This window comes from Symsagittifera roscoffensis, chromosome 5 (assembly GCF_963678635.1).
Source record: "Symsagittifera roscoffensis chromosome 5, txSymRosc1.1, whole genome shotgun sequence".
NCBI classification, from domain to species: Eukaryota; Metazoa; Xenacoelomorpha; order Acoela; family Convolutidae; genus Symsagittifera; species Symsagittifera roscoffensis.
The window spans coordinates 33,064,259-33,076,360 of NC_087066.1; the positions used below are offsets into that span (position 1 = coordinate 33,064,259).

The window sequence follows — 12,102 nt, forward strand, 5'->3', positions numbered from 1 at the left end:
TATGACTAGTTGATTAGAAAACCTTCTTTTTTTAGTTAGGTAGTATGCTACAGTATGCTACAGTGTGTACAGACAGTATGCTACATTATGCCGTACAAACATAATGCCCTCACTTATCAGTAAAGTTTCAAAATCTCAAATCTCACAATATATTTTACTAAAATAGTTTATGACTAGTTTGTTTATCAGAAAAATGGTTTTTTAGTCGTCACTCAACAGTGCTCGCCCCTACAGTATGCCCTACAATTATTCAAAATGCCCTAATCATCGGAAAAATTCAAAAGCTCAAATCTCAAAAAATATTACTAAAATAGTTTATGACTAGTTTATTAGAAAACTATTTTTTAGTCGTGTAGTATGCTACAGTATGCTAAAATATGTACAGACAGTATGCTACAGTATGCCGTACAGCCAGAATAACCTCAATTATCAGTAAAGGTTCAAAATCTCAAATCTCAAAAAATTTTACTAAAGTTTTTCATGACTAGTTTCTTAAAACCTTTTTTTTTGGCCGTAACTCATCAGCGCTCGTACCAGCTCTATCTGAGTCACTCAGCCAGAGTCAGTCACTTATCACTCTATCATTCAGTCAGCCAGACTCTTTTTAGTCACTCGGTGATTCGGTCAATGAAAGTCATTTCATCAGACAGCTTTATCAGAGTCACTTTTCAGCCTTATCGGAGACATTCAGAGTCAGTTACAGTCAACCAACGTCCCTTTCTTTCTGTATCTAAAACTGTAGATTCAGTTATTTTTGTTCTATATTACCTCTCTTTTTTGAGAAATTTTACTGTTTCCAGCTGTGGGGCATTTCTGTTGGGCCTTGTTTTAAATCTTATTGGTGCTAAGCATAGTCATTAAATTAGGTAATTTTTTTAAGGATAGTCATTGAATTAAAACACCCAAGTATTTTTGTTTGATTTAGGAAAATTGGCTCTTTCTGAAGCTAATTGTTATTGGTTTTCGGAATATTCATGTCATAATAATGATGCGCACAAATGATTAAAATTTTGACTGTAACTAAACCTGGGATAGATGTTTACATTCAAAACGGGCTCCTGAGGATCAAATTTTGGTGGTCTTCTTTTTTTTTAAAATTTATAGAAAGGTATCTTCAATTCTCATTTTATTAACTCACTGTTCATACCTCCTTTTTTTTCTATAATTATGTCAACATTTGCCGGTCGAATATCAGAATTTCCTGTGGTTTCAATTGACCGCTTCAATGGTGAGAACATCAAGTCGGTTTATTTTTTCGCACTTTCATACAGATCACATGGTGGGCCTTAATGAGCCTGATCTCTTCGAAAGCTAAAAACACTATAAATTCAAAAGTTATTGTCATAAAGTTTCGGCTGCTTTGTTGACTATATTGCCGCTTTATTTTCATTTAACTCCATATATAATACCACTGGATTCAGATAATGAGATAACACTGAATGTTTCATCGGAAGGGGACGAGACTCATACTTTAACTGTCACTCTCATTCCTGCAGATCACTGTCCAGGTGCAGTTATGTTCATACTAGTTTTCAAACAGAAATCTGCCCTTTTTACTAGCAATTTCAGTGGGCAAGTTGGTCATACGAAGCGATTAAATCATTTGTATACAAATAACAAGAAGCTGCTGTTCACAGTTTTGATATTATTTACTTTGCCAAAACGTTTTGCAAATTGTATCCCAGATCCATTTCTGCAAGCCGTCGTCTGCGTCTGCAAACTTAAAACTGACTTGCAAGCCGGGTCATCCCAAGTCGAGAAGTGCCTACAATCATTCCAACCGCAATGTTCTCAACAAAAAACGAGATAATGCCTGTGAGATTGGTTAAAACAGTGTCAGAGAGAACCATTTGGTACTTTTATTCTTAGCACTCTTCAGCTGACGAAATATTTGATTTCCTTTCGAATCTGCAGTTCGAAAGTATTACACCCTTTGTTTGTCCGAATAAAGATACTCCACTTGACTCTCTGAAAGCTTTTATTTTAAATATGCACAAACATCAGAACCCAAACATGTCAAACGATGCGAGTACAAAGCTGTGGAGTGAGAAAATGAAATTCAATAAGAGATAAACGCAAACTTTATCTAGAGAATTTTTGAACAAACTTACCAGACTACCAAGAGCCATTGAGACAACAGAGACGCTTCGTCGAAGGTGGAGATTTCGAGGGAAAGCATTCATAAACAGCCGAAACAGCCGAGGAGACAGGAGAAAACATAACAGAAAGTTGATCCATTTGCTCAACAATATTTAAAATCAAAATTTTATTTTTCGTACTCTAGTTTTTACCACTTGTATACGTTTTTCTTTTCAGTTTAAAAAAAAGAGGATATTTTAATCCAGTTTTCAGAGGATGTTCCAGTTCAGCTTTCAAAAATACAATTGAGCCGCCCTTTACCTCGTGTCGAATACTTAACCATCTCATCTCAAATACTGATGAGTGTGATGATGATTTCTGAACCAACTGAACCATCTCATCTCAAATACTGATGATGATTTCTTAACCAACTGAACCATCTCATCTCAAATACTGATGATGATTTCTTAACCAACTGAACCATCTCATGTCAAATGCTGATGAGTGACTTAGCTGCCATTTGAAACTGAACCATCCTAAATGGCTTTCGATGATTGTATTTACCGATGCCAAAAATCAGCCGATCATCAGATGAAAATGAAGAAAAAAATGACATCCGCACTGTTAACCGATGTTTTACGACTCGTTTGTAGATTCCGATGACAAATGGATAAGTACCTGCTTTCCAATTGCGCGTTGCTATAGATAATAATAAAATATTTGACCTCTAGCTTTTAATTGTTCATATGCAAGTCCACTTACAATTCGCGGAATACGCTTACATTTGCGAATTCCGCTTACAAATTTTGCGGATTCTACTTACATTTGCGCATTCCACTTTCATTTTGCCGAATCTGCTTACAGTTGCGGAATCTAGAACAAATAGCTATACTTTGCTGTTGCGGAATCCGCAACATAACAAATGTGCCGACAAAAACTACGTTACAGGTTATTTTATGCGGAATCCACTGAAATTTTTTTAGTGGAATCCACTGGCATTTTGGAACAGATTTAAAGACTTGTCTCTGGAATCCAGGAACATACAGACGCAAAGTTGTGCGCCTATCTAGTGCACAGTTTGGCCTCGTAATGGTTCTCAATTTTAGTAGGCTTGGTACTTGAATCGTCATATAATCAATTATTAACGCTGGAAACTGAATGTGGGTTCTCATGGGTCATAATTAAAATAATTTTATCAATTCTGCAAGTATTCGTTTTACTGTCCTTGAAAAGGAGACATAAAATTTGCAGTCGAGAATGTCAAGCAGACCCAATTTTGGTCGCGAAGTTCGAAACATAGGCCGAGCCCAATCCAAAAATAGGTTGAGCACGTTCAAAACATCAGTTCAATAGAGTCGAAACACACCCGATTTTGGTTGCGAAAGCCGAAACAAAGGTTCGAGCACAGCCGAAACATACACTCAGGATGCGGCTGGTTTTCGAAGAAAGTGATTACCCGGGTTCAATAAAAATGCTAGTCATACAATTCTTATGTATGGCTTATAGATTTCATACATTTAAAAAAATGCATGAAAACGATATGATTAGCATTCTCGCAAATATGAGAACTGAATGATTAGCATTTTATCATAAGCATCCCAAAATTCGGCCGAGAAAGTCGCAACGTACCAAAAGTCGGTCGAGAAAGTCGAAACGTACCAAAATTTGGTCGAGAAAGTCGAAACGTACCAAAATTTGGTCGAGAAAATCGAAACGTACTAAAGTTTGGTCGAGAAAGTCGAGACATACCAATTTTTGGTGGAGAAAGTTGAGACATAAATCGAGAACCTCGATCCGGGCTGACTTACTAATCATTTTCTGCATTATTATTTCAGATGAATAGCCGACTTAGTCTCGTGTTGTACTTTGCGCTGACTCTCACCATTCATTTCACAACTTCTACCGTTGATCTCTGCTCTTCCCAAATAGGATTGTCAGGTAAGATTTTGTCTGAAGCTAATTAGAGCACAAAAAAAACGTATAGCCCTTCAATCTACATTGCTTTTTGTCTCATAGCTGCTCGAATAAATAGATAAAAAAGAAAAAAAAAGTTTCGAAAAACCCTTACAGGTAAAAACATGTACCAGATAAATGCGCTATAAAAGTAGCATCAAAACTGTGAAGTTTTTCACAGCTCGCCAAGTTCAACGTTTTAAAATGGCGAGTTGCTTTGTTCTCTAGTAATTTTAAACAAAACCTAAGTAAGTTTTTGTGGAATTTATTCAACTTATTTTCATCTTATTTTCAAACTGTTGCAACCTAATCAAACTTAGTAATATAGTTTGATATGAAACAGTCGTTTTCCAGCTTTCGCGAATCTTAGTTAAATTTCATTCGCCTTCACATCCCTATATCATTAAATAAGCACTTTGACTGATTCTACCAAAGGAAACCAGGACTCATCAGCGTTGGATGAGATTCAATAAATTCGAAAAACGAGCTCCCCAAGTTGACCTCAATTGACCAAAAATACTAATCATACACTTTCGTACACTTAGTCTATGGAAAAAGGCTAGGCATTCAATTTTCATTTTGTTTGAAAAATGAGTTTGATCAAATTCTGAAAGTAATTTTTGTTGTTTTGGTATCCAAATTGGGGTCTCTCTTTGAAAAGAAGGGAAAAATTAGCTTGAAAAAAATACTAATCATAAAATTTCATATATAGAAAATGTATGATTAGCAAATAAAAAATTTTTTTAAGAAAAACCAATAAGCGTTATGTGGGATGCTACAACCGGAAACTTCAATTTTTTTTGGTTTCTGAAAAAATTTCTAGACATACCGTTTCCATATTTTTCCAGAATCAACTGAAAACAGCGGTCTTGGCTTTTACTCAGCAGGGGTTAAAAAATCTATGGTTTTGTTCCGACCATTTAAATTAAAGAGTAGTATTGTCATAGGGTGTGCTCAATTTTTCGAAAAAAAATCTCGTATCAAGAACAATTGAGTTGAGTTCTTAGGTCTAACTCATAGAGTAATTTCGGATAGGGTACACCGTCTGTTCGTCACGCTATCTTATTTTCGGCCGGATAGGTTCGTGCAAATCTTACCGATCCTAATCTTTCTCTTATATCTACTAGTTAGGCTCAATAGATCTAGAGTATACTGGCTTATTGTGATTGCTATAGTTCTCTTGGAGAGGTAACTAATTTCTAAGAAAAATTCAAATCTCTCTGGTGCTGAAATTACAAGTTTTTTTGAGCACTTACAAATAAGTGGGTTGTTAGTTAGATGGATCATGATTGGTTAATACTAAATATTTTATAGTGATAAAATATCTAATTTATGACCAATAATAAAATGTAGTTTAGATCTGGTTCCACCCATCCGGGGTTTACAGTGTTTTTTTTTAAGATTTATCATCTTCTTTCTGCAAGTGTAGGATGGATGATGATCGTTGGTATTTGGCAAACATCATTTTCTTATTTGGTTCCTCTTCAATCTGATTCCCAAATGGTCTGCTATGACTGCTTGTTCTGCTTTCGTGGAGATTTGATTGAGTATCACTCTCGTCTGGGAATGGCGTGAAGATTGTGTTTGAAGGGAACGCCTTGTAACTCGGATCTGTACGTATACTTGAACATCGAGGTTTGTCATTGGTCTGATTCAATGAAGCCCTTTTCTGCGAAGTCAAGTCGTACTCTAAATCCTTTGAGTCGTGATTGTGAGCGGCATGTTGGTTGTGTTTAGCCATTCTGTAGGTCGAGTGCGATGGGGTCGTCTAGTCTTTGGATGTTTGTTTTTGTAGTTGTGTATGATCTATATACTGCATATTATAATTTACATTTTATAAAAATTTGTTCATTTAGCTCTTTAGTTATGATTTTGGTTAATTGTTTTCACAAAAGCGTTTTAGTTTTAGCTCAGTTATTTTAATAAGTTACTCACTCTTGAGTACCTCCTGTTAAAAATACATTGTGGTCACAAAGCGTGGGTGTAGCACGGTGGGTTAGGCCGGCTATAGAGCATGCTCAGGACGTCCTCTCTGGTGGGTTAGGCCAGGAGTTGGAGTATGTTATCATGCTGTTTCTTTGAGAGGTCCTGCTTTGTGCTAATATTTTATGTTCTGTTTTTTTTTCTGGTTTTTCTTTTGTTACTTTGGTTGCGTCCTTTTTCAAAAATCAAATTGTTTTTAGTTTGGGTTTGTATTGCGACTTTTTGGTGTTTTATGATTTCTTTCTTAGATTTGGTAATAGTCTTTAAAAGAATAAACTATCCAGTGTTTAGCTGGTTCAATCCGGTTTGGGTATCGTGGGTTTTTTTTTTCTTAGTCATGCTGTTATTTGGGATTTATGGTGTTTAGTAAGCTGCGTTGGTTAGTTTGGTTTATTATATAATTTCTTTCCAACCGGGTTAAAGAAAAGTTGGAAACTTGTTATCGCTTGTTTGAGTTGTTGTTAGTGAAAACTTAAAATTTGAAATAATTGGTTTAAACAATTCTTTGTGGGCGAGCTGTGCGATTTTGGATAGAATTCTTGTGCGAAAAAATGAAAAGATATAAAAGTTAGTACTGCTTACTTCTTTGTTATAAAATTACTGCTTAGAACCTGAATTTTACTGCTTTTGGGAATCTTAAAATTACAAATTTTCATCGTATTTTAATTTTACTAGATTTGGGAAAATAGTTTATAGATTATTTTACTACTTTGGTTACTAATTTTACTGCATAATTTAGTGCTGATGGTTTAATAGAGTTTATTCGAATAAAAGAGTTTCTCTTTTTATTTGTTTTTTCACTTGTTGTAGTTGATCGTGGTGTGGAGACTAAAAAATTGAGTTAAACATTGAAAAAGATTGGTTGGTTTGATTTTTAAATAGTTAGTTTTAAATTATGCAATTCATATTTACCTAATCGTCTGGGAAGAAGCCGTGTGGAAAAAGTTCGTGAACAAGGTCTGATGTTGTTAGTAATTTGGCTAGTATGCGTATGATACTTTTATTTTTAGTTTGAAGCAGTGGCCAGAGCAATTGGAGTGCTTTTATGGTGTTTAGTTCTTCGGTGCCTACTGCAAATTCATGAGGTGTGTTCTGTATGAGATTGTAAATTTTATGATTGCATTTAGTGTTGTGAATGAATACTAATATTGGTATTTCAATAGGTTGAATGTATTCATGCGGGATTATTAAGGGGCGGGATTCTTCGTCGTTGAAGGTCTTGGTGAGGGGGCAGAATAAAAACATCTGGGTGATTGGATCATAATTTCGGAGGATGCCTTGAAAGTTAGTGTTTTTAATACAGTATGTGAAGTTTAGGAAAAATGGTGAGGTGTATTTAGAAAAAATAAACTGAAATCTGTGGTGTTGTCGTGATGGTGTGTGTCAGTCATAATGATTTTGTATAAAACGATAATAAGTGTAGGTGTGCGTTTGTTTAGTTCGTAACATGATGTCGTGGGAACAGTGCAAATCACGTTTTTTTGGTGAGAGAAAGTGAAAGATCAGTGAAAATGGTTGAAATTTGTCATAAAATGTTTTGTACGCCTTTATACTCGATAGTGCTTCTGAAATAAAGTGGTCATGCATTTTATCTAAGATTATCTAAGTGTGAATACGTAGGATGTTTTTATGAAAATTTCTCTGTTAGTTGTGGGTTTGCAAAACGGTCGTCGTCAAGAAATTGATCTTGGTTGGGTGTGATGATGTTATGATCGTAATATTCAATTGAGTAATCGTTAGCTCCTGGTGCTTTAACGTTTTTAGTAGTTTCTTATATCCTTTACATGTAAATTGTCGGGGTGTTAGTGACGTGGTTAGTCTAATTAATTCGTTCTTGTTTCTTTCAATATCGTGTGTGGCGTTATGAAGTGGTAAAGAAAGAGTGTTAGTAAAATTATAATAAGCGGTCCAATGAAGTGTGGGTATTAATACAGGTTCATCTACAAAATTATGTGGTTCAGGGTTAGGGTCGGATTGGTTTAAGGTAAAATGTGGAAATAAGGGTAGGGTTACTAGTATTGGGGTGGTCTGGATGGTTAATTTATTCTCGGGCGGTTCCGGGTTTGGATGGAACGGGTGATTTGGGAGTTTGCGTTTAAAAATTCTATAAGCTCGGTTAGTACTAGTGGATGTTTCTGTTGTTGTGGATGACTGAGCTAATGATGGGGTATAATCTGTAAGTGGTGTTGGTGTTGGCGGATTGGATTATTTTAATATTGATGATAATTGGTAAGTATTAAGAGTGTTGGGGTATGGTAACTGTTGTTGGAGTGTTAAAAAATTATCGAGTTCTTCAGAAATGTGTATATTTTCTGGGGAGTTATTGTTTGATCGATCTGAATGAAATGGGGAGTAGGTTGGGGTTATTTGAGAAACATGGGAAGGAGTGGAGTGGGATGGAAAATGGTGTTGAGGCTGAATGGGTCGAAAGGGGGTTTTTCAAAAGGTTGAAGAGTTGGTCTGGGTATAGGTAGAAGAGGATGGTTCGGAATCTGCGAATTCATCGGGAGTTTTTAAATCGGAGTTATTAAATTGTGATATTGTCTGAAAAACTGAGATGTCTGAGTTAGTATTAGAATTCATGCCTGATGATGTATTAATTTGTGGAGAATCAGGTGGCGGAAAAGCAAAAATTGGGATAATGGGGATTTGACTTTGGAGGTTGGCAGGGTGGGATTTTGAGCGATGGAGGGATCCAATTTGTCTGCTCATCGTGGGCTAAAAAAATGATTATTTCGAGATTCAAAAGTGGTGGTATGGGTTGTTTAATAATTTGTTCATATGTATTGTCGTTTTGTGGGTGTTGCGTTACTAAATGTTGGATGGGGCTTTGTATTGTATTTGGTCTGAAATTTGAAAGGTTCGTGATTGCTAGACTTCTAAAATTTCAGGAAACTAACGATAAGGGATGGTTTTGAGGTTGGTTTGGTAAATGTGGTGCTGTAGGTGTTGTATTTGTATTATTATGTTCTTCGTCATAAGTGTTTGCTCTTGTGGATAGTTTTGCATTAGATTCTTTGATTTGTGCATCTAAAAGTAATTTGTTTATTGATGATGAAAATATTCCAAAAAATCCTGCAACTAATATGCGTGCTACGCTTGCCTGTCGGTTTACTTGTGTATGTATTGCGCATGTATTATAAATTCCTTTTAGTAATGAGAAAAGAAATCCAATAAAATTAAACATAGCGTATAAGATAGTCAAACTTTCTAAGATGTAACCTGGCCTTCCTAGAAAGGCAAGATTTTCGTTCTTCAAAGTTACAAAGTTAAAAATATTTATAGGTGAAATATCTTGTGGTCTATATTTTTCAGCATTTAAATATATGTAGTCTTTAATATCCTTAAAATATCCGCTGTAGTCTTGTGTATAAAAGTTTGAGAATCCTGCAGTTTCTGCAAGTTTTCTTAAATTTTGATCTTTTGATTGTCGTTGTATAGTGTCCATTTGTGTTAGTAGTTCTTGAAATTGTTCTAGAATGTGTTCTAAAGTGATGTTGTATATCGGATTTAGAATATATTCCTATCGATTGTAAATCGATATTAGGAATGCGAGCAATAGCTCGAATACTTTCTGGTAAAAACATTTTCAATGGTTGCATTAGTGTAGGGTATGGTGTAGGTAGGTAGTAATTTTCTTCGTCGGGGTTTAATTGTACGACGTTGTGGCTGTTTTCTGATCCACATGGGACTGCGGTATCCCAAAATTATGTTCGTCTTGAAAGTGTATCGAGAAAATGTACTTTATTTTTATAGAATATGGGGATTATTTTGTAACAACTATTATCTTAAAAAACATATAATGGTGATACTTTTTTGGTGCAAGTATAAAACCATAAGATGTTTCCTTCATAGTCCAGGAAATTTGATCTATTTCTGGATAACAAATACCCTGCGTAGGGTATTTTTAGAACTGCTTGTGCGAGTGATTGCAAAATCTGTGTTCTTTTCAATTCGCATAGTTGATATAGTGTTTCTAGATCAGAAAGTGAAATTTTTTGAAAAATTCCATTAATTGTGTAGTTTAATTTCATGTCTAAGTGAATGTCATAATGTATTGCGCCAAAATAGGTACTATTCATTAGTGATAATTCTTGTTAACGTGTGCTTTCACTGTCGTATGGTTTTAGTTTTCCAGCAGGGTTACCTGCGTTTTTAACAAGTATTTCGGAGTATGGTGTTTTATAGAGTGGATTTTTATATTTACAAGCTAATTTTGTTTCGTGATAGATTTGAAAACGTGTCAATTTATTTTCTATATTATGAATGTTTCTGAATTTAGTACTGTGTTGTCTTTTTTGAACTGGGTTGACTTTATCAAATGGGAGGGACTCAATTAAATAATGTTTATGAAATTTTATCATTCGAGTGGGTATTTTTGCTACTTGAAATGTTGTACAAGTGTCTTCGGGAAACCAAACAAGGAACAAGTAATCTTATTCCTTGATAATTTATGGTATTATCTTTTAAATCTCGTGTGAGTTGTATTTTTTCAAGTTGTATTTTCCAATCGAAAAACATTATTTCTTGGTATCCTTTATTTTTTGTATCTGCTTTGCAGTTTGAAGGGTTTTAGTTCCAATATGTCGTATCCAATGTTTATCATGAATATCATAAGTTAGTCGTCCGTGTGCGCCATTGTATGGGTATCTTTCGTCTAATTTAATATGTCCTTGATATCTTTCAAGTTCTGCTTGATGAGCAGAGTCGGTAAAAACTTGAAATTTTACTATTTTTTTAATTGAGTTTTTTTTTCTTGTTAAGTTTAACCTGATTAATTCGTTTTTTTTTTACAATTGTCGTGTTTTAGATGTAAAAGTCTTTCTATATTACTTTGGTAGAAGGATTCGTGATCAAGTCGCTTTTTATTTCCGTTGGAATCTTGTGAACAATGTACATTCTTCTCGGAAATTTGTAACCTATAAGTGTTGCTGCTCGGGCTTTTTAGTATAATGTTGCTATTACATTTGTGTTTTCGATAGGTTGTGGTTCTGATTCGCATTGTGTTACTTGGTTTATTGCTTGTTTGTGTAGTGTTTTTTGTTCGTTTTCTTCACAATCATAGTGTGTTACTAGTAAATTCTGAGGTCCTGTGCGATGAGATGGATTTGTATTTTGTTCGGAAAAAAATTAGAAAAAGGATATGTTGGAATGTAAAAATCTTTACAATATACAAGTGTATGATAATCCTGAGTATGGGTTATAAAATGTGATAGGTCCAATTGTGCTTTTGGTGTATCTATCATATTTAAAAGTTACTTCAGTTGTTATACGTGGGGGAGGTAGTGATTGAGTTTTTCAGGTTAAAGTTTTTCCTGTAAGTTTTTCAAGTTTTTCAGGTGAAAAGTAATCATCGATAATTGTAAAAGATTTTGTTTTGTTTATTGTTATTGTAACTATGTATATCGAATGATGTTATAATATTTTTATGAACTGATAGAAATAAAAACCGAAAACATTTGACATACACTTGTGTATTGAAATTAATTTCGATGTGCAATTAGAGTGTTTGTTTTGAGCTGTTATGTTTTGTTTAGTGGACTTAGGGGAAAAGGGTGTTGAACAATATTATTAAGTTTGACTGTGATTTCAAACTTTAATTGGAGACTGTTTTGTTGAAGTATTTGAATATTATGTTCTCGAATATCTTCGTGGATATCCTGTCTATATTGTAGTCTATTGAGTGCCCAACTTTGGAGTCGGCTACTTTCTTGATGTTGTCCAAATAGTGGGGGAGGTGTTACAAAAGTATTCCAATCTAACCGTAAAGAGGTATTTGACGATGATTATTCTTGGTATCTAGCGTCGAGATTGTTTGGAAAATTTAGGGGGAAAATTGTTGGTGATATTTGACTTATAGATGGTGTTGATGGAAGTGAGAGTGTTTCAGGCAAGGATGATAATGTTGTATCAGAAGAAATATCTATCGGTTCATTCACTAAATTGGGTTCATCTTGGGTATATGAGTGTGTTGTCCAATATGGTGTTCGTTCGGTTGTGTCTGGGGGTAGTAAAAGTATTTTCACGGATTTGCTCTGATGTTAGGGTTGAACCTAGATAGTCTGATGGGATATTTGAAATGTTTTG

General features: G+C 34.7%; 1 protein-coding gene across 3 annotated transcripts in view; it reads left to right on the forward strand.

The window, feature by feature from the left end:
- Positions 1-12,102, forward strand: part of LOC134846252 (latent-transforming growth factor beta-binding protein 1-like) — a 212,387-nt gene that overhangs the window by 29,599 nt on the left and 170,686 nt on the right. For all 3 annotated transcript variants that reach the window (XM_063863526.1, XM_063863528.1, XM_063863527.1), the window contains exon 2: positions 3,915-4,017. In XM_063863526.1, the coding sequence (XP_063719596.1) occupies positions 3,915-4,017 (103 nt within the window). The remainder of the gene's footprint in view (positions 1-3,914; positions 4,018-12,102) is intronic.